The sequence below is a fragment of the Schistocerca gregaria genome, chromosome 2 (genome assembly GCF_023897955.1).
Source record: "Schistocerca gregaria isolate iqSchGreg1 chromosome 2, iqSchGreg1.2, whole genome shotgun sequence".
Classification (NCBI taxonomy): Eukaryota; Metazoa; Arthropoda; class Insecta; order Orthoptera; family Acrididae; genus Schistocerca; species Schistocerca gregaria.
In genome coordinates this window covers 234,859,934-234,882,828 of record NC_064921.1, presented here as the reverse complement: position 1 = coordinate 234,882,828, position 22,895 = coordinate 234,859,934, and the positions used below count along the sequence as shown (strand labels likewise).

Genomic DNA, 22,895 nt, shown 5'->3' with positions numbered 1-22,895 from the left:
TGGTTAGGTTTAAGTAGTTCTAAGTTCTAGGGGACTAATGACCACAGCAGTTGAGTCCCATAGTGCTCAGAGCCATTTTTTTTACTCTACTGAAAAATGAAAACAAAAAAAAACACCGCGATTTGGTCGACACGGCAGAGGGAAATTTTATTGACAAACTTGAGGATGTGTAGAACAAAGCGAGTGAAACTGAAGAAGAATTACATGATCTGCTGAATGGTATGAACAGCGTAATGAATACAGAATATGGATTGAGAGTAAATCGAAGTGAGACGGAAGTAATGAAAAGGAGCAGAAATGAGAACAGCGAAAAACTTAACGTCAGGATTGATGGTCACGAAGTCGATGAAGTTAAGGAATTCTGCTACCTAGGCAGCAAAATAACAAATGACGCTGCAGTCATGGACTGTCTGGCTGGTCACGGCGGAGTTTCGAATCCTCCCTCGGACATGGGTGTGTGTGTTTGTCCTTAGGATGATTTAGGTTAGGTAGTGTGTAAGCTTAGAGACTGATGACCTTAGCAGTAAATCCCCTAGGATTTCACACACACACACACACACATACAACAAATGACGGACGAAGCAAGGAGGACATCAAAAACAGACTAGCACTGGTAAAAAGGTCATTCCTGATCAAGAGTAGTCTACTAGTATCAAACATAGGCCTTAATTTGAGGAAGCAATTTCTGAGAATGTACGTTTGGAGGACAGCATTGTGCTGTAAAGAAACATGAACTGTGTTAAAAACTGAACAGAAGAGAGTCGAAGCATTTGAGATGTGGTGCTACAGATGAATGTTGAAAATTGGGTGGGCTGATAACGTAAGGAATGAGGTAGTTCTGCGCAGAATCTGAGAGGAAAGGAATATGTGGAAAACACGGACAAGGAGAAGGTACAGGATGATAGGGCATCTGTTAAGACACCAGGGAATGACTGACGTAGTACTACAGGGAGCTGTACAGGACGAAAACCATAGAGGAAGACAGAAACTAGAATACATCCAGCAACTAATTGCGTATGTAGTTCGCAAGTGGTACTCTGAGATGAAGAGGTTTGCACAGGAGAGGAATTGGTGGCGGGCTGCATGACTCGAAGAAGAAAAAAGAAGAAGAAGAAAAGCGATGGATCACACCGACAGAGCCATACACATCTGAGTACTGTCGACAGGGCGTGCGAAATGTCAGCGCTGGTACCAAATGTAGCCTCCTTTTGCAGCAATGCAGGCAGGCAGAGACGGTCGTAGAGGTGACGCATGTAGTCTTGCGGAATGGCTGCCATACAGTTTCCGCCTCAAGTGGGCCAGATTTCTTGGCGGTCTCGCATAGTGCGCGTGTTGACTTTGAAATTTCTTTATTAAAATATTTTACTTAAACTGCTGAGTGAAATTGAATGCAAGTGAACCTAATTTCTCTTTACTTTTTTTTTTTATCATGTCAACACTAATCCACAATATTCTGCCGCAACGCAATCTGACTGCTCAAATAAATAAATAAATAAATAAATAAATAAATTACAACCTGACTTCAAATAATCAGTACAAAAGAATGGCTCTGAATAAGAAGCAGTCCTGACAGTAACCTATACATTTCATTAACCACTTATCTCAAAAAAATCTTCATTACGCTAACAACTGCAATACAGCGAGCGTCAATACTGCCTGCTAAATAAAAGATTCTAACCAATAAAACCACTAACTACTAAAAGGCATGTGGTTAGCAAAGGAAAGATTTTGTTGCAAACCAAATAATATATTGTTTGCCTTAATAATGTGACATCCAGTTCAGACACGAATCTAAATCGTCATCGACATCCAGTACCAAGACATATAATCATGAATAATTTTCAATCTCCAAGTCGGATACTTCCAGGTCGTTAGCCTACGCTAACACTTCAGACCTCTACCTCCCATCAATGCTAACTTCTTACATGTAACATCCATCACTGCTGGCGGTTCACCTCCAACTGCCCAACAGTACTTCCATCACTGCATGGCGACTAACTTCCAACAACGAGTGCAACCAGCCACAGAGTCTCTTACAAAGAAAGTGCAGTTAGAGATCCAATACAAAGCGCTACACAGCGCTGCCAACACAGAAGCAGCCCACTTACAACCTTTCATTCTGTCTCAAAAATGACCAGTGGGAGACAGAACTGGGGATCGTGCTGGCGATGGCAGTTGACGTACGCCTTGGAGAGCAGGCCGGGTGTCACAGGATACATGTGGAAGTGCGTTGTCATGTTGGAAAAGCAGACCGCACAGGAATGGTAGCAGGGCGGGATGAATGGTGTTTTGGATGTATCGTGCACTGTTCAGTTTTGCCTCTTCAATCACCAGAGACTAACATCCGTTATGACACATCGCTCCTCAGAGTATGAAGCCAGGTGTCGGCCCTGTGTGCATCTATCGTGTACACTCTCACCTGCAAGACGCCACATACGCTTACGACCAACATTGGCACCAAAGCAGAGGCGACTCATCACTGAATATAAGTAGTCCTCTATCTTCCTTTCGTAAGCGCCTATCGCGACATCACTAGAGGCGGGCTGCAAGATGTTGGGCGTGAGCGAAAGACGCTCTAAAGGCACGCAGAATGGCAGCCCTTCTGCACAGAAACAGTTGCAAATAGTCCTCGCTGATGCTCTCATAGCAACAGTGTCACTATTTTGTTGTGAAGTCTTGGTGCGGTCCAGTACGGCACTTCGTAAGATGCGACACTCTCGGGGTGCATTTGTGCGTTGCCTCTGTCCGGACGCAGGGTATGTGCGCCTTCTTCTGACCGTTGGTGGAAACATCGCTGCGCCGTGGAGATCTCTAGCTCCACGCGTAACACAGTTCTGCTGTATGACCATCAAGCTTCCCGCAGACCCACTACACACCCTCGTTCAATCTCCGACAGTTACAGAAACAGTTCACGCCAATGTTGTCGCGGCATGCTGTTAATGTTGCAGACAGAGACGGAAACTGGCTACTACTGCCTCTGGAGCTGAGCATCTGCTCAGAAGCTTACAACATTTTCGGGTGGTAACGCTGTTCCTGGATAGTCGGCATCGCTGCGTGTTTGATCATCGCATTAAGTGCCCCCTCGTTGTGTCCCATGCAAGTATGGCATGCCTTAGTCACTTGTGACAAGATGTTCTTCTTTCTGTTTCCAGTAGTATAATTTCAAAACCTGAACTGGCCGAGCAAGAACCACATAAGTTATCGGTAGCGAATATTCATCACCAGCTGGTGACCCAGTAGCATTAACTGCCTCCATCTGTTACTTGAGCAAGAATAATTTATGCAAAAACCTGCAGAAGTTATCGATAGCGAATATTCATCACCAGCTGGTGAGCCAGTAGCATTAACTGCGTCCATCTGTTACTTGAGCAAATACAGAAAGGGATTCTAAGAATAATTTATGCAAAACCCTGCTTCTCTATTTATGGGATCAGTTGCTAGTTTAAGTTCAACAATTTCCGTAACAACGTTGTCCCAATAGGTAGAAGTGTAGTGAAGCAACTTAAATCACTAAATAAAAGCAAGTCTTCTTGTCCAGACTGTGTGCCAATTAGGTTCCTTTTGGAGTATGCTGATGCATTAGCTGCATACTTAACAATCATATACCACCGTTCGTTCGACGAAAGATCCGTACCCAAAACCTGAAAGTTGCACAGGTCACACCAATATTCAAGAAAGGTAGTAGGAGTAATCCACTTAATTACAGGTCCATATCGTTAACGTCGATATGCAGCAGGATTTTGGAACATATATTCTGTTCGAACATTATGAATTATCTCGAAGAAAACTATCTATTGACACACAGTCAACATGGGTTCATAAAACATCGTTCCTGTGAAACACAACTAGCTCTTTATCACTCCGATGATACAGTTGCGGAACAGTTAAGAGAAAGTTTGAGTCTCGTAACAAATAAATACCCCACTCATACGGTTATAGTTGGTGGGGACTTCAACCTACCCTCGGTATGTTGGCAAAAATACTTGTTCAAAACCGGTGGTAGGCAGAAAACGTCTTCAGAGATTGTCCTAAATGCTTTCTCCTAAAATTATTTCGAGCAGTTAGTCCATGAACCCACGCGAATTGTAAAAGTTTGCGAAAACACACTTGTCCTCTTAGCCACAAACAATCCAGAGCTGATAGAGAGCATCATGACTGATACAGGGATTAGTGATCACAAGGTCGTTGTAGCTAGGTTCAATACAGTTTCTTCCAAATCCATCAGAAACAAACGCAAAATAATTTTATTTAAAAAAAGCGGATAAAGTGTCACTAGAAGCCTTCCTTAAGGACAATTTCCATTCCTTCCGAACTGACTATGCAAATGTAGACGAGATGTGGCTCAAATTCAAAGATATAGTAGCAACAGCAATTGAGAGATTCATACCTCATAAATTGGTAAGAGATGGAACGGATCCCCCGTGGTACACAAAAAAGGTCCGAACGCTGTTGCAGAGGCAACGGTAAAAGCATTCGAAGTTCAGAAGAACGCGAAATCCCGAAGATGGGCTAAAATTTACAGACGCGCGAAATTTGGCACGGACTTCGATGCGAGATGCCTTTAATAGTTTCCACAACGAAACATTGTCTCGAAATTTGGTAGAAAATCCGAAGAAATTCTGGTCGTATGTAAAGTACACAAGCGGCAAGACGCAGTCAATACCTTCGCTGCGCAGTGCCGATTGTACTGTTACCGACGACTGTGCCGCTAAAGCGGAGTTATTGAACGCAGTTTTCCGAAATTCCTTCACCAGGGAAGACGAATGGAATATTCCAGAATTTGAAACACGAACATCTGCTAGCATGAGTTTCTTAGAAGTAGATACCTTAGGGGTTGCGAAGCAACTCAGATCGCTTGATACGGGCAAGTCTTCAGGTCCAGATTGTGTACCGATTAGGTTCCTTTCAGATTACGCTGATACTATAGCTCCCTACTTAGCACTCATATACAACCGCTCGCTCACCGATAGATCTGTACCTACAGATTGGAAAATTGCGCAGGTCGCACCAGTGTTTAAGAAGGGTAGTAGGAGTAATCCATTTAACTACAGAGCTATATCATTGACGTCGGTTTGCAGTAGGGTTTTGGAGCATATACTGTATTCAAACATTATGAATCACCTCGAAGGGAACGATCTATTGACACGTAATCAGCATGGCTCCAGGAAACATCGCTCTTGTGCAACGCAGCTAGCTCTTTATTCGCACGAAGTAATGGCCGCTATCGACAGGGGATCTCAAGTTGATTCCGAATTCCTAGATTTCCGTAAAGCTTTTGACACCGTTCCTCACAAGCGACTTCTAATCAAGCTGCGACCCTATGGGGTATCGTCTCAGTTGTGCGACTGGATTCGTGATTTCCTGTCAGGAAGGTCGCAGTTCGTAGTAATAGACGGCAAATCATCGAGTAAAACTGAAGTGATATCAGGTGTTCCCCAGGGAAGCGTCCTGGGACCTCTGCTGTTCCTGATCTATATAAATGACCTGGGTGACAATCTGAGCAGTTCTCTTAGATTGGTCGCAGATGATGCTGTAATTTACCGTCTAGTAAGGTCATCGGAAGAACAGTATCAGTTGCAAAGCGATTTAGAAAAGATTGCTGTATGGTGTGTCAGGTGGCAGTTGACGCTAAATAACGAAAAGTGTGAGATGATCCACATGAGTTCCAAAAGAAATCCGTTGGAATTCGATTACTCGATAAATAGTACAATTCTCAAGGTTGTCAATTCAACTAAGTACCTGAGTGTTAAAATTACGAACAACTTCAGTTGGAAGGACCACATAGATAATATTGTCGGGAAGGCGAGCCAAAGGTTGCGTTTCATTGGCAGGACACTTAGAAGATGCAACAAGTCCACTAAAGAGACAGCTTACACTACACTCGTTCGTCCTGTGTTAGAATACTGCTGCGCGGTGTGGGATCCTTACCAGACAGGACTGACGGAGTACTTCCAAAAAGTTCAAAGAAGGGCAGCACGTTTTATTTAGTTTTTTTTTTTTTTGCCTTATAACTAGTTTAGTTATCTTTTGCCGGCCAGTGTGCCCGAGCGGTTCTAGGCGCTTCATTCCGGAGTCGCGCTGCTGCTACGATCGCAGGTTCGAATGCTGCCTCGGGCATGGATGTGTGTGATGTCCTTAGGTTAGTTAGGTTTAAGTAGTTCTAAGTTCTAGGGGACTGATGACCTCAGAAGTTAAGTCTCATAGTGCTCAGAGCCATTTGAGCCATTTTTTGACATGTTGCGTTGGCCTGCTCGATTATCAGATCTGTCTCCAGACGAGCAGGTATTGGACATCATTGGACGACAACTCCAGCGTCATCCACGAACAGCATTAACCTTCCCTATATTGATCGACCTTGTGCAACAGGCGTGGAACTGCATCCCACAAACTGGCATCCAGCACCTGTGCAACGCAGTGCATCCACGTTTGCATACTTGCTTTCAATATTCTGGTGGTTATACCAATTATTATGCACCAGCATTTCACATTTGCAATGACTTATTTCGCGCTGACATTAACCTACTATCTGACAATGTTAATCACTTAAATATGTTAACTAGACAAATGTATTCCGGAAATTTCATCACTCTACATTAATTAGTTTTTGGTGTTGCGATTTGTTTTTCCGTTAGAGTAGCATGAAGAAAAGTGTTCAGTTTTTGATTATCTACCGATCTTGTCAATTTTGAGTTGACTGTGCTTTACGAACTTTAGTGTGGTTTTCTCAAAAACGAGTTTTTTTCCCGTTTGGTTGTACACGAATGACCTGCTCAATAGCCGACTCAGTTAGCCGTGTCAGTGGCCTTCTCCTCGTTACTTACATAGCCTTACAATGGCGGACTCCGGCGTAAGAGTCGGATGCTGGTTGGGCGCAGGTGGAGTCTCGTGAGGGAGCGAGCCCTGTAGAGGACATGGAGGCTGCATCGACGTCTGCGCCAGTGGTGCACGCGGAGACGAGCCGGTCGCCGCTGAGCTGCAGCGACGCTGGAGACGCCGACGTCGGCGCGCCGGGCGCTCCCGGCTCCGCGTCCGCTTCCGCCCCCGCGCCGGCGCAGCAGACGGAGGCGCCGCCCCCGCTGCCTCCCCTGCTGGCGGAGGCGTCAGCGGCGGGGGCGGCGGCGGGTACAGAGGCCAACTCGCTGCCCGCGTCCTACAGTCCCAGGTGGGTGCCGCCGTCATACGCGTACATATTAGGTCGGTGCATAAGTTCTGTAGCGTTTTTGTTTTGCATCTTGTTATTCCTGTTGCTATGTGTTTATACATCGGTTGTCAGTTTTTATTTGTAGTTCACTGCTGCCATGTGCAGATTGTCATTCTGTCATCTGCAAATAGTGAGTGGAGCTGTGGACACTAGAAAATGATTTGCTAAGTGGGAAATTTCTGACATATTCTTCTGTTTGCGTTCAGTGACGGTAGCGTAGGGGGATAATGCCACTGGACAGAGCATGGAAAGAAAATAACAATCCAAGAACAACGACACTGTGTGAACAAGCAGTTCCAGTTACTGTCCTATCAGTTGTGGTACCTTGACTTCTTTCACTGTATTAGTAGAATAGTAATATGCAGTAGGACAACTACCGACGTTCATTTTATGTAGAGTGATGTCATCATTTATGTAGCACAATAATTACAGTGCTGTTCAAATATTACGTAACACGCAAAATTACTTAAAGGGAATGGTCAGTCGATGATAAGTCACACTGACACTGGGCTACTTTCTTTTACAAAACTAATGTGCTGCTCGAAAATAGCTAGAAACAGTTCTACGGAATGTTGCACAGACGAATGATCAGCAATAAGCCAACACGTATTCATCTCTCTAACCTACTGTATGCTATCCGAGAAAAGCTACTTATCTTACCGTGAGCCCCAGGCTCCGTAGAAATGCCTATTCCTCACAAGGGAGCCTCCCCCTCGCACCCCCTCCCCTCCCCTAAATTTAGTGGTAAAATAGCCCACTCAAAAACTGACCACAGATAAAGCAGGAAACCAGGAGGAGGGTGTACTGAAAAATACAAACAGTGAACGGTCCAATATGTGCAACATCGAAGGCATTTGCAAGGATTATGGCGTCGTCGTTGTGTGGGCTACAGAGCGGGGGATCTGTGTTCAAATCTCACTCGTGCCCCATTTTTTTCACAAACTTATGAACTTTCCGTCCGTTAATTGACGTGTGTTCCCCTTCTGTAGCCTTTGCAATTGCTGTCGTACTGTACACTCGTTATGGAATCAGAGTCATGTGATGAGAATATATTACCGTCGCAAGTAAATGTGATGAATAAATGTTTGAAATCGTCCGAAGCGCTATGGGACTTAACATCTGAGGCCATCAGTCCCCTAGACTTAGAACTACTTAAATTTAATTAACACAAGGACATCGCACACATCCATGCCAGAGGCACGATTCGAACCTGCGACTGTAGCAGCAGCGCGGTTGCAGAATGTAGCGCCTAGAACCACTAGGCGACATCGGCCGGCTTGTGATGAATAGTGAGAGCAAACGAAATGTTGCATAGGCCTATCACAGAAATGAAAACAAGAAATAAAAGGGTGTTAACTATGTTAGAAGAAAGGAATTGGACACTCAAAACTTCCAAAACGGAACGCAAGAGTCATAACATGTGGTACTTGTGTAGAACAAATAGGTTGTACGTCCGTCTGGAGGTCCCTTCGTTGTACCTCGCTGTTGCAAACGAATACAGCAAACAGATCCGTCAGTGAGTGGACGGACAGTTGATAATTTTGTGGGAAGGAAAAGGGGCGCGACGGAGATTTGAACACTGTCTCCCATTGTCCAACAACGACGCAGTAGCTATTCAAATCAGCTCGACATTACACATTTTGAGTTTTGACCACTCACTATTTTGCTTCTTTTTTCACAGTTCAGTAACCTTGTTCCTGGTTTCGTTCTTGACCTGTGTTCAGTTTTTGACGGATTATCTACTGGACCATCTTACTACTAAATCTGCGGGGAGTGCGGTGGGCAGTTTCCCCTGTGAGAAGTGTGTCTCCGCACAACCTCGGGAAAGAGGATACACTTCCCCTCACCCCCTCGCTTGAGCGTGGAATACGGTGTCTTCATTCGTTACAGAATTCTCAGACAACATGGATAACAAACAACTCTGTTAGACACAAGGTTCTGTCACGTTTCAAGATATAGTTCTTCTGATATCAGATGTCTAGAAAAATGTTCAAATGTGTGTGAAATCTTATGGGACTCAACCGCTAAGGTCATCAGTCCCTAAGCTTACACATTACTTAACTTAAATGATCCTAAGGACAAACACACACCCATGCCCGAGGGAGGACTCGAACCTCCGCCGGGACCAGCCGCACAGTCCAAGGCTGCAGCACCTTGACAGCTCGGCTAATACCGCGCGGCTCAGATGTCTAGAAACTGACCAATCAATTTTTGTCAAAAACAGTAATTTCGGAGTTTTGCCTTCCTCCTCCAACCCCTATAAATTTCTGCGGCTATCCATGCTATTACATGGGACGTAATCGATATGGTAATACAGTGACAGAGATATCACATGGAAAGTATTTCGTTGTAAATGATAATTAATTGAAACCCTCAGCTGCTGACAGGGGTTGTTGATATACCTCGATTTGGACAGCTGAAAATGTGTGCCTCGACCTGGACTCGAACCCTGGATCTCCTGCTTACATGGCAGTCGCTCTATCCATCTTTTTGTTCGATATAGTTCGTTACGTTTGGTCTGGGTGGACGTCACAAGACATCCGTTAAAGTTAATCGTTGATTCCTTGACTCTGTTTCTTTATTGCAGAGAAGACGGAACCCTCTGACCGAACATGCTGAGCTACCTTGCTGGCATCCATCTGAGCCACCGAGGACATAGACGAATAGCGCGACTGCAGGGACTTACCCCTGCACGCTTCCCGTGAGACACACATACCCAACTGTCCGCAGTCTACATACTTGACCGAACTCTTATTGGAATCGTCACCTTAGTTGGCGCGAGTAATGACTGGATCGGCAAATATCTATTGCGAGCATTACGTATGTAGATTGTGGACCGTTGGGAGTGTTGGTCTCAGGGAAGCGTGCAAGGGGTCTCTGCAGTCCCTGCAGTCGCGCTATTAATCTGTGTCTTCGATGGCTCAGATGGATAGAGTGTATGCCAAGTAAACAGGAGATCCCGGGTTCGAGTCCCGGTCGGGGCACACATTTTCAGCTGTCCCAATCGAGGTATATCAACAACACATGTCGGCAGCTGAGGGTTTCAGTTAATTATCATTTATTCTAGAGAAGCTGCACGGTCATCAACGGTATCTCATCTTTCGAAAACAGTTGTACTGTATTGTATTGTATTGTATGTTAACCGGGGACCTAGAAACGACGGAACCGGCCGTTGTGGCGGGGCGGTTTTCGGCGCTTCAGTCTGGAACCGCGCGACCGCTACGGTCACAGGTTCGAATCCTGCCTCGGGCCTGGATGTGTGTGATGTCCTTAGGTTAGTTAGGTTTAAGTAGTTCTAAGTTCTACGGGACTGATGACTTTAGATGGTTCAAATGGTTCAGAGCACTGTGGATCTTAACATCTGAGGTCAGCAGTCCCCTAGAACTTAGAACTACTTAAACCTAACTAACCTAAGGACATCACACACATCCATGTCCGAGACAGGATTCGAACCTGCAACCGTGGCGGTCGCGCGGTTCCAGACTGAAGCGCCTAGAACCGCACAGATGGCCTTAGATGTTAACTCCCATAGTGCCCAGAGCCATTAGAACCATTTTTTAGAAACGACGGAGAGGCTCCGTCCTCGCCGCAGCCGCAGTGGTCCACAACCCCACGACGACTACCGCAGTCCACTTCACACATCCGCCGCCCCACACCGAACCCAGGGTTATTGTGCAGTTCGGCCCCCGGTGGACCACCCAGGGAACGTCTCACACCAGAAAAGTGTCACATCTATGTTTTCGTGGTAGAGTAATGGTGGTGTATGCGTACGTGGAGAACTTGTTTGCGCAGCAATCGCCGACATAGTGTAGCTGAGGCGGAATAAGGGGAACCCGCACCATTCGCCGAGGCAGATGGAAAACCGCCTAAAAACCATCCACAGAATGGTCGGTTTACCAGACCTCGACACAAATCCATCGGGCGGATTCGTGCTGGGGACCAGGCGCTCCTTCCCGCCCGGAAAGCCGTACGTTAGACCGCACGACCAACCGGGCGGGACACTGGACTCGCATTCGGGAGGACGACGGATCAATCCCGTCTCCGGCCATCCTGATTTAGGTTTTCCGTGATTTCCCTAAATCGCTTCAGGCAAATGCTTGGATGGTTTCTTTGAATGGGCACGGCCGATTTCCTTCATCATCCTTCCCTCACCCGAGCTTGCACTCCGTCTCTAATGACCTCGTTGTCGGCGGGACGTTAAACACTAATCTCCTCCTCTCCTCCAACAGGGCGGGCACTCGAGAACAGTTACTATCTTCACGTATTTCATTGTTAAAAATTGACATAAAAAAGTATTAAAAATTGCGATGTGCGAATATTACAGACAGCCCGTGTATATGAGAGAAGGCTGTGCCAGGTAGAGACGCCAGCTGCTGTTAAAACCGGCGGCGTCATCCCATCCAGGCTCCTGCCCGAGTGCGTACCCGCGGCACTTGCGGTGTACCGCTGCTCCGTCACATCAAAGCGGGCAGACATCAATCGCGCCCGGATCGTGGCTCGCCTCCGCCGGACACAGCGACAAACATGCAATCGGGTTACGGCTTTATTTGCAAACACAATCTGTCGCCGCGGGCGGCGTTCGTCTGCTGGGCGCCGGTGTTTGCGGGCGCCGCTTCTGACGCGGCCGTCGCGACAGACGCACAGACTGGGGGCCCCCGCGACCGAGCAAATATGCGCAGCTCCGGACTTTGAACGCCGCGCGGTCGCGGCCAAAAGCGACGAAACACACGTAACTCAGTTTGAAAGGCCAGCGCGTGTTAGCTCACCGGGGACGGCAGCGCTCTGTTTATCTTCTCCTTTACTTTTTTCCGGCCTGCCACCGTATCAAACGCGGCCAGGCGTAACAAAGGGTCAGGTTTCAGTCGCCCGAGCTACGCCGCCAGTTAAAAGTGACAGGGGACGAGTGCAGTTCATCGGACATCAACACTTGTAAAGATAGCAGAATCGGAAGGCTAAATGTCACGCGGCGGCTTATGCCGTAGTTGTAGTAGAGCGCGGAGGGCAGAAGTACTCCACAGGAAGGGGGAAAAAAAACACGGTTGTTTAAAGTACACGGTGTTACACGTAGGACGCAAGTGTTTAAGCGGCGTTGCGCGCAAAACAGTAACGCCGTAGGCAGTCTGCAATCAACCGCATACCGCTCCAGCCCATTGCATGGACTACATGGCAAGTAGCGCACCAGTTCCTAAAGAAAGACCAGATGTCAGTTGTTTACCACAGACAAGCTGTGAAAGGTAGAAACATATTACGCATGTCACTGGACAGAGCAAAGTTCAAAGTTTTATTTTCGCACAGACTCTGTACCATACACTCAGCACGAGCACCATACATTGCTTGAGAAACATCGAAACGGTAATCCATTCTGTTCCACAGACGAATCAACTGGTCCCTGCTTATTGAATCGATTGCTTAAAAACTTCAGTTTCTCACCTCTTGAAAAGTAGCTGACATAGGTGTCTTTGTCTTTCGTGTACTCCCCACAGAAAAAATTGCTAGATCTGAGGTCTGGCGACCTCGGAGATCAAGAGCAGTGAACAAGATATTTTTGTCCTCCTCCTTCCTATCCACAGTTGTGGGATGGTGTTATTAAGATAACGTACCACTTCAAGGTAAAAGTCACGCTGGACGCTGTAATGTATAAAAATGAAATCAGTGGAAGCTTTTTGAAGTTGAGAAAACAACCGATTTTTGTGCAGGTACGATATTCCCGTCAAAATAACCCCCACAAAAAGGTGTCCATTTACTTTGTGAACAGAAACGGCGCAAAACACATTCAGTTTTGGCGAGATTATTTCATGTTCGAAGACGACACCAGAATTTTGTTACACTAGGGCGCTTTACTTTACCCGATATACGAAGCGTCGATTCGTCCGGAAAGATGAGTCCTTTGGAAAAAGTGTCCTCTGCCCTATCTTGGAGGAGTGAAATGGAAAATTCGTGAGTTCTGTTTGGCACTTTGGGACGTAATTGCTGCAGTAAACGCAACCTGTAAGGCTTCATATGCAGGCGTCGTTTCGGAGCACAGCGCACAGTTGTTTGAGGAAGCTGAGTTCCGTCTTGTGGAATTCCAAGGACTTCGCGTGACCACATCTCGAATACGCCCCACATTTTCATCACACGTTTGTGGCCAACCATTGCTCTTACCTTTGCATCTGCAACCATCATGCAACACTTTTGTATGCTTCTTCCTGAATCGACGGCGGGATGCAGGTTGCACATGAACAAAGTATAGACTTCGCGCAAATTCCAACACACAAATTATTTCTCTTTTGGTTTAGTCGCCATTTTGATCCTTCCGCTATGCAGTGACATACTCAGAATGTTTCTATCTTTTATAGTTCATCTGTAATAAAATATCAATATTTGTCCTTTCTTTTTGAATCACCCGCTGTATAATCTGCAAGCTACATGATGGTGTGTGGCGAAGGGTATTTCTCGTACCAATATATGCCCCCGTCTCTCCTGGCCAGGTGCCCTACCCCATTCGCGAAAGGCGCGTGCGAAAAATGATCAACAGTAAGCGACCCTGTCGTCTCTAATTTCTCGGATTTTCTCGTTGTGATCATTTCGCGAGACATATGTGGGAGGAAGTAATAGACTATCTGATCAGACGTAACAGTTCATCTGTTAGTTGACGTTAGTATGGGGTGTGTCCACCCTTCCTCATTACGGCGGCTTGAATTCTGTTGGAGGCACTACCGTTGCTTTCTGAATGTTTGTGGAGGAATGGCAACTCATTAGTCTTGAAGAGCCGAAACCAAAGAAAGTAGTGATGTAGGCATCTGGGTCTGGAAAGAAGTCGTTGTTCTAACTCGTTCCAAAAGCAGTTCCATTGCGCCAGGGTGCACTGTCAAGCTGATACAAACAGTCGCACTGTTCCTCTACTGTACACTGAGCACAATCCTGTAAAATGCATTGCCAGCCGCTGTGGACGAGCGGTTCTAGGCTCTTCAATCAGGATCCGTGCTGCTGCTACGGTCGCTGGTTGGAATCCAACCTCGGGCATTTATGTGTGTCATGTCCTTAGGTTAGTTACGTTTAAGTAATTCCAAGTCTAGGCGACTGATGACCTCAGATATTAAGTCCCATACTGCTTCAAATGGTTGAACCATTTTGTAAATTGCATTCATATAGCTCCGCATTTAGCGTTTTCTTAAGCATCATAAGGGGAACACATTCTAACCACAAAAAACACCCCTAAACTGTAACACGGCCACCTCCATTCTTCACTGTCGGCTCTACACAAGATGGCAGGTAATGGTCTCCGCGCATTCGCGGGAGCCAAACCGTTCCATCGGATTGTCAGAGGATGTAGCGTAGTTTATCATTACAAATCACTCGTTTCCAGTCACACACATGCCACTGTGATTCAGCACATGTCCAAACTTAAGAAAATGTCTGACATGTCATATATTAAAACTGTGTGCCAGACCGAGACTAGAACTCGGGACCTTTGCCTTTCGCGGGCAAGTGCTCTATCACCTGAGCACTGTAGCTCAGCGTGTTCGGTCAGAAGGCTGCGTACTCCCTATCATAAAAAACTGAGTCAAGGTATCAACGATCAACTTGAACGGATGTCTTGTGACGTCCGTCCAGACCAAACGCAACGAACTATATCGGCAAAACAAAAAAAAAAAGCTACCGGCCATCCTTGTATAGGTTTTATGTGATCGCTTCAGGCAAATGTCGGGAATGGCCTATTTCCTTCCCCATCCTTCCCTCGTCCTATGGGACCGGTGACCTCGCTGTTTGCTTCCCTCTCCCAAATCAACCAAGCATTCAACCATCAGCTGCCCTTGCCGAAAGGTTTTATGTAATCCAGGACGCCATCAAATACCACAAGCAAATTTTTCACACTCTGTAACTCACTGTGCACAAACTAACCTGTATTAGTTCCACAGAAAAAATGAATCGAACCTTTTTGTAGGACATTTAATGTAGTTAAATTTTGTGCCGGGATTCGTTTTCGCTAGAGGCTGTAGGTTTTGAATTAGTCAGGGAAAACGCATAAAATTGACCTTCGAATGCGTATTTCATGAATAACTCTAAAACTATGACCTCCATCCAAAACTTATCCCAATACAAAATTTAACTACATTAAATTACCTACAAAAAAGGTCCTGTTAATTTTTTGTGTAGGACTAATGGTTTTTGCGCAGCAGGCAAGAGAATGTGAAAATCTCGCATGTGGTTTTTCAAGGCGTTGCAGGTTGCCTAAAACCCATAGTTAGGGGCAGCTGAATCACCCTATATAGCTGTCACATGCGTGGCATGTTAAGTCCCATTCTGTATACTATTTTTGTAGTTTGCAGTACTCCACTTAAAATTGCCATAACTCCTACATTCGGACAGCGGATTTTATAAACAAATAACTTTACAGTTAAAGCCGATCACGATGGCATCTAAAAAATTCACACGGAGAAGATAAGAGTTGTGAAGTGGCCATGAAAGTTATTGCAAGCGGTGACGTAGACTCTAGCACTTACCAGCCTAGCGACAGCTTGTACGAGTATGTAGCTTTCATCGACCAGTCCATCGATGCTATATCCTCGCGAGGCGACCAAATTAGTATCAAGGCTGGACTCAGCAAGTCTGACATCAAGGTACACAGCTTATTTACCTCCTGGCAGCAGACTTGCGTTAACGGAAGACGAATAAGCCGCTGTTAACGAACGATAAACGAATGAAGTACAACCGATAAACAAATCCGAGGGGACTCGGCCGTTTTTTAACCTTGGTAGTATGCTGCCGTGACGAAAAATATAGTCAACATTGCCAAACTGCGGGAAGGCTGCACTGACCTATCCATTTTACGTCTTTATGGCGGGGGCGAGGATTTTTTCAGCTCTGTAGGGCTACCCTCTTCATGTGTTACCTAGCGTAGAAATCGTCTCTCCCGACGACTGCGTGGGCCACAAACAAATTTTGATTGGAAACAGCTATTCCTAACGGCCAGTGCCATATTGTGATTTTTAATAAAAGTGATTTATGATAATCACATGTTTAACTCTGACATCACTGATAGTCCTACCGTTCCGCGACATAATGATAGTATCAAAATTTCAGGCATAATTACTGGCAGAGATATGGGTATAAAGTTTGTGTACTTGCTTCTCATACATGCAACCGGCGCGTGATTGTAGTCATCGGTCATCGGATTCGTAAATTCATCAGCTGTTAGGATCTGAGATCGAAATTTAGTTGTATTGATTTATAGCATGTTCTCTGTTTGTAAGGACTGAATATAATGGTTGACTTCGCTCCCTCAACGTGTAAGTAGGCTGTTTAGGTTTTCTGATTGGTAACGCCGCCGCCACGTAGCGCTCTGTTTGAAAATCACTGGCTGTGCCGTGTGCAGTCTGTGGCTGGTTGGCATTGTTGTAATACTCGCCATTGTAGTGTTGGGCGGCTGGATGCTAACAGCGCGTAGCGTTGCGCAGTTGGAGGTGAGCCGCCAGCAGTGGTGGACGTGGGGAGAAAGATGGCGGAGTTTTGTAATTTGTAAGACTGGATGTCATGAACTATCATATATATTTTGACTATTAAGGTAAATACATTGTTTGTTCTCTATTAAAATCTTTCATTTGCTAACTATGCCTATCAGTAGTTAGTGCCTTCAGTAGTTTGAATCTTTTATTTAGCTGGCAGTAGTGGCGCTCGCTGTATTGCAGTAGCTTGAGTAACGAAGATTTTTGTGAGGTAAGTGATTTGTGAAACGTATAGGTTAATGTTAGTCAGGGGCATTCTTTCGTAGGGATTTCCATATGAAACGTCCCCTTGGAAAAATTTATACACGTCTGTGCTTAAACTGACACACAATATTTTTAGCGCAACGCAATCTGACTTTCAAAAATGTAATAGGAATTCTGTCGTGGTCCGGTGGCATGTTAGCTCCGAGAAGGAGCTTATCTGGCGTATTGATAATGATAGTAAACAATAATGGCCCAGAGATGCTACCGTGTGGAACACCGTACATATTTACTGACGTGGTGTTCGTGTGGCAGCGTGTCGGCGCCCTCTTCGCCGGGGGCGGGCTCCGCCTCCGGGGGTTCTGGCCGCCCCCCGTCGCCAGCGCTGCCCCCGGGGCTGCAGGAGCACTCTGCCGCCGCCGCAGCCGCGGCCGCCGCCGCCGCCTCCCTACGGCCCGCAGTGCTGCCCGCCTTCGGACACCACCTGTTCCCGGGCTTCTCGGACGCGTGAGTACCCTTGTCATTGTTTTCTGACCAGTTGGCGCTATGTTGACACCTGCCAGCTCTCAAAAGTGATGTTGATTTACAATGAGATGACAAAAGTCTTGGGATACCTTCTAATATTGTGTCGGACGTCCTTTCGCACGACGTAGTGCAGCAGTTCGACGTAGCGTTGACTCAACAAGTCGTCACATGTACCCTGCAGAAATAGTGAGCTGTGCTGCGTCTACAGTCGTCCATTATTCCGAAAGTGTTACTGGTGCAGGATTTTCTACAAGAGCTGCCTCTCAATTATGTTCCATAAATGTTCGATTTGATTCGTATCGGGCGATCTGAGTAGCCAAATCATTCGCTGAACTCTCCAGAATGTTCTTCAAACCAATTGTAGCTCGGTGACATAGTGCATTGTCCAGAATGAGATTTTTACTCTGCAGCGGAGTGTGTGCTGATATGAAACTTCCTGGCAGATTAAAACTGAATGCCGGACAGAGACTCGAACTCGGGACCTATGCCTTTCGCGGGCAAGTGCTTTACCATCTGAGCTACCCAAGCACGACTCACGCCCCATCCTCACAGCTTTACTTCTGGAGCTCTTTCTCATTCTGGAAACATCCCCCAGTCTGTTGCTAAGCCATGTCTCCGCAGTATCCTTTCTTTCAGGAGTGTTATTTCTGCAAGTTTCGCAGGAGAGCTTCTGTAGAGTTTGAAGGGAGGAGACGAGGTACTGGCAGAAGTAAAGCTGTCAGGACGGGGCTTGAGTCGTGCTTGTGTAGCCCAGTTGGTAGAGCACTTGCCCGCGAAAGGCGAGTCTCTGTCCGGCACACAGCTTTAATCTGCCAGGAAGTTTCATATCAGCCCACACTCCGCTGTAGAGTGAAAATTTCATTCTAGAAACATCCCCCAGTCTGTGGCTAAGCCATGTCTCCGCAATATCCTTTCTTTCAGGAGTTCTAGTTTTGCAGGGTTCGCAGCAGAGATTCTGTAAAGTGTGGAAGGTAGGAGACGAGGTCCTGGCAGAAGTAAAGCTGTGAGGACGGGGCGTGAGTCGTGCTTGGGTAACTCAGTTGGTAGTGCACTTGCCCGCGAAAGGCAAAGGTCCCGAGTTCGAGTCTCGGTCGTGCACACAGTTTTAATGTGCCAGAAAGTTTCCTAGTGCATTGTCATCCATAAAAATTCGATGAAGTCCATGAATAGCTGCAAATAGTCTCCAGATAGCCGAATACACCTATTTCCAGTCAAAGATCAGTTCGGTTTCACCAGAGGAGCCAGTACGTTCCAATTAAACAAAGCTCACTCCATTTTGGAGCAACCACCAGCTTGCACAGCGCCTTGTTGAGAACTTGGGTTCGTGGCTTCGTGGGATTGGGTTTTGCTTCATGCTCGAACCCTGCCGTCAGCTTTTACCAACTGAAATCGGGCCTCATCTGACCAGCTTACGGTATTCCAGTCGTCTAGGGTCCAACCGATATGGTCACGAGCCCAGGAAAGGCGCAGCAGGCGATGTCGTGATGTTAGCAAAGGCACTCGTGACGGTCATCTGCTGCCATAAACCATTAACGCCAAATTTTGCCGACCACGCTAATTGATATGTTCGTCGTACGTCCCACATTGATTTCTGCTTTTATTTCACGCAATGTTGCTTGTCCATTGCTACTGACCATTCTACGCAATCATCGCTGCTCTCAGTTGTTAAATGAAGGCCGTCGGCCGCAGCATTGTTCGTGTTGATAGGTAATGCCTGAAATTCGATTTTCTGGGCACATTCCTGACACACTGGATCTTGGAATATTGAATTCCCTGACGATTTCCGAAATGGAACGTCCCATGCGTCTGTTTCCAACTACCATCCACGTTCAAACTGTGTTTATTACTGTCGTGCGTCTGTGATCACGGCGGAAACCTTTCCACGTAAATCACATAAGTAGAAATGACACCTACGCCAATGCACTGATCTTTTATAACTTGTGTATGCGATACTACCGCCATCTGTATATGTTTTTCTCGCTGTCCCATGGCTTTTATTACCTCAGCGTACTGAGAGACAGCTGTTCAGCCAAGTAACGCGGTATTTGGCTAACGAAATGATGTGCGATATACACTCCTGGAAATTGAAATAAGAACACCGTGAATTCATTGTCCCAGGAAGGGGAAACTTTATTGACACATTCCTGCGGTCAGATACATCACATGATCACAATGACAGAACCACAGGCACATAGACACAGGCAACAGAGCATGCACAATGTCGGCACTAGCACAGTGTATATCCACCTTTCGCAGCAATGCAGGCTGCTATTCTCCCATGGAGACGATCGTAGAGAATGCTGGATGTAGTCCTGTGGAACGGCTTGCCATGCCATTTTCACCTGGCGCCTCAGTTGGACCAGCGTTCGTGCTGGACGTGCAGACCGCGTGAGACGACGCTTCATCCAGTCCCAAACATGCTCAATGGGGGACAGTTCCGGAGATCTTGCTGGCCAGGGTAGTTGACTTACACCTTCTAGAGCACGTTGGGTGGCACGGGATACATGCGAACGTGCATTGTCCTGTTGGAACAGCAAGTTTCCTTGCCGGTCTAGGAATGGTAGATCGATGGGTTCGATGACGGTTTGGATGTACCGTGCACTATTCAGTGTCCCCTCGACGATCACCAGAGGTGTACGGCCAGTGTAGGAGATCGCTCCCCACACCATGATGCCGGGTTTTGGCCCTGTGTGCCTCGGTCGTATGCAGTCCTGATTGTGGCGCTCACCTGCACGGCGCCAAACACGCATACGACCATCATTGGCACCAAGGCAGAAGCGACTCTCATCGCTGAAGACGACACGTCTCCATTTTTCCCTCCATTCACGCCTGTCGCGACACCACTGGAGGCGGGCTGCACGATGTTGGGGCGTGAGCGGAAGACGGCCTAACGGTGTGCGGGACCGTAGCCCAGCTTCATGGAGACGGTTGCGAATGGTCCTCGCCGATACCCCAGGAGCAACAGTGTCCCTAATTTGCTGGGAAGTGGCGGTGCGGTCCCCTATGGCACTGCGTAGGATCCTACGGTCTTGGCGTGCATCCGTGCGTCGCTGCAGTCCGGTCCCAGGTCGACGGGCACGTTCACCTTCCGCCGACCACTGGCGACAACATCGATGTACTATGGAGACCTCACGCCCCACGTGTTGAGCAATTCGGCGGTACGTCCACCCGGCCTCCCGCATGCCCACTATACGCCCTCGCTCAAAGTCCGTCAACTGCACATACGGTTCACGTCCACGCTGTCGCGGCATGCTACCAGTGTTAAAGACTGCGATGGAGCTCCGTATGCCACGGCAAACTGGCTGACACTGACGGCGGCGGTGCACAAATGCTGCGCAGCTAGCGCCATTCGACGGCCAACACCGCGGTTCCTGGTATGTCCGCTGTGCCGTGCGTGTGATCATTGCTTATACAGCCCTCTCGCAGTGTCCGGAGCAAGTATGGTGGGTCTGACACACCGGTGTCAATGTGTTCTTTTTGCCATTTCCAGGAGTGTAGATGAAATTCATCTGGACCACATGCATCGCGTCAAGATCATGGGCTGAGTGCGAGGTCGATCACGTTATCTCGTCTCCCATTGGCGCAGAGCACGTTCTTATAAGTAACGATCGCTTCCGTGGACTCTGATTGTCTAGTTTTCGAGAACAGGGACTCCACTACTGCTTTCCACGAAGGCGAGGCTTCAACCAAGGTTGAACGAGTGTTGAGAAAAATACATGTACGGCGAGAGTGTGCTTTATTGTAATTCAGTTGAAATCCTACCGTTTTTTACTTCTGCAGGCGTTGAATATGACTGATGTGACTTTAATGTTCGTCGAATAATATGTGAAATCACTGCCTGACGGTGGGTATTAAAATTTCTGTTGTGCCTGACATTCGTGCTATCCTCTTCGGTTCAATTCTTGTTGTAGGTAATAATTGGGGACGCCCCGAAAATTTTTTTAGTCAGTTAATTAGTTAATTATTGAAGTGAATAACCAAGCGTAACGAATAACGGCCGGCTTACAGTCTAGAACCACGCGACCTCTACGGTCGCAGGTTCGAATCCTGCCTCGGGCATGGATATGTCTGACGTCCTTAGGTTAGTTAGGTTCAAGTCGTTCTAAGTTCTAGGGGACTGATGACCTCAGCAGTTAAGTCCCATAGTGCTCAGAGTCATTTGAACGGATAACGCAATGGCCAAGCAAACAATGAAAGCAGGTAGTTGAATAAAAGCATTTTCACAACTGCCTAACACGATAAGTGACCACATGGGTTTATGATTTAGTTAACGACTGACTCATTATTGTTTCAGGGGTAAAAATACTCAGGGCTGCATCATTAGAAGTGGTCAGGTGACTGGAATTAGTAGCGTGAACACTGACGTTGATTCTGAATAAAGATATAGTTTATTGTGGAGAACAACGCTCATATAATACATTGAGGGCGATCATCATCCAAACCTAAGTGGACTTGCACGTTATTATGTATGGAATTGGAAGAAAAATTATGTTGCTTCTCGGATTAAGATGGTTCTCATACGTAACTTCTCTTCTCACGCCATCCATACACTGGCTGGTGCTTCTGTTTCTAACGATGATCAACACAAAATGGCTACGGGGGGTTGAATGACTTTGGCGGGAATAATCAATGTGTAACTTCAAGGCATTAGAAGATTAGGCAAGTGAAGGTCAAACAGACAAAAATAAAAGTGATAAAATACATTTAAATCATCAGTACACCCTAGCAAATCCTTCACATTATCACACGTTTCGCCTACTTGAAATTCTACAAGATCGATCAATCCGCAGTGACTGTGCAGCCAACGCCATATGAGCGATTGGAAGTCAATGCCAGAAATATGTACTCACCGTATGGGATTGATCTTGGATTAATAGCAAAATCTCACACTCAGAACACACAAGTCTTATCCTAAACTACCTTAGGAAGCAAATGGTCCTTTCCCCATGAAGTTATGTTCCTGTGGGAGCATGGAAACAACGATCAGCAGAGAAAAATAAATAAAATCAATTAATGCCACGTGCGCGAATAATTAAATATTTCACACTATTCACTAGGCTATAATCCCAACTTGAACCAATAAAAAAAAAGTGCTTGCTCTTTGTTGTAACAGTTGCGACCTCATGTCTTATTGATACAAAATGGGTGATGCTCACATCACAAAGAGAAAAACGACAAATATTCTGCAAAAAAGTTAAAGAAACAAAATAAACGCACATGGAGAGTACAATGAATGCAAAAAAAAAAAAAAAAAAAAAAAACATTTGACATGCGGGAGCACTACAGTATCTGGATTTGAAATGTCTGTCTGTTACAACCAGCGCACATCATAGCATTTCCGGCTTAATGACGATGGATATTGGGTACTAACAGCTGAAAACCGGAAAGAGATAACATGCATAGAACCACCACGATCCGTCGAGACCAGATTACTGGAAGCCTGGTCGGGATTCCAGATAGCTATGCTTTATTAACAGCTG

The 22,895-nt window shown here is 46.4% G+C and overlaps 1 protein-coding gene across 1 annotated transcript in view; it reads left to right on the top strand.

Annotated features, from left to right (window-relative positions):
- The window catches only part of LOC126336765 (homeobox protein OTX1 A-like), a 384,863-nt gene that overhangs the window by 238,629 nt on the left and 123,339 nt on the right, over positions 1-22,895 (top strand). Inside the window, exons 6-7 of the mRNA XM_050000775.1 lie at positions 6,876-7,162; positions 17,206-17,397. Coding sequence (XP_049856732.1) covers positions 6,876-7,162; positions 17,206-17,397 — 479 coding nt within the window. The remainder of the gene's footprint in view (positions 1-6,875; positions 7,163-17,205; positions 17,398-22,895) is intronic.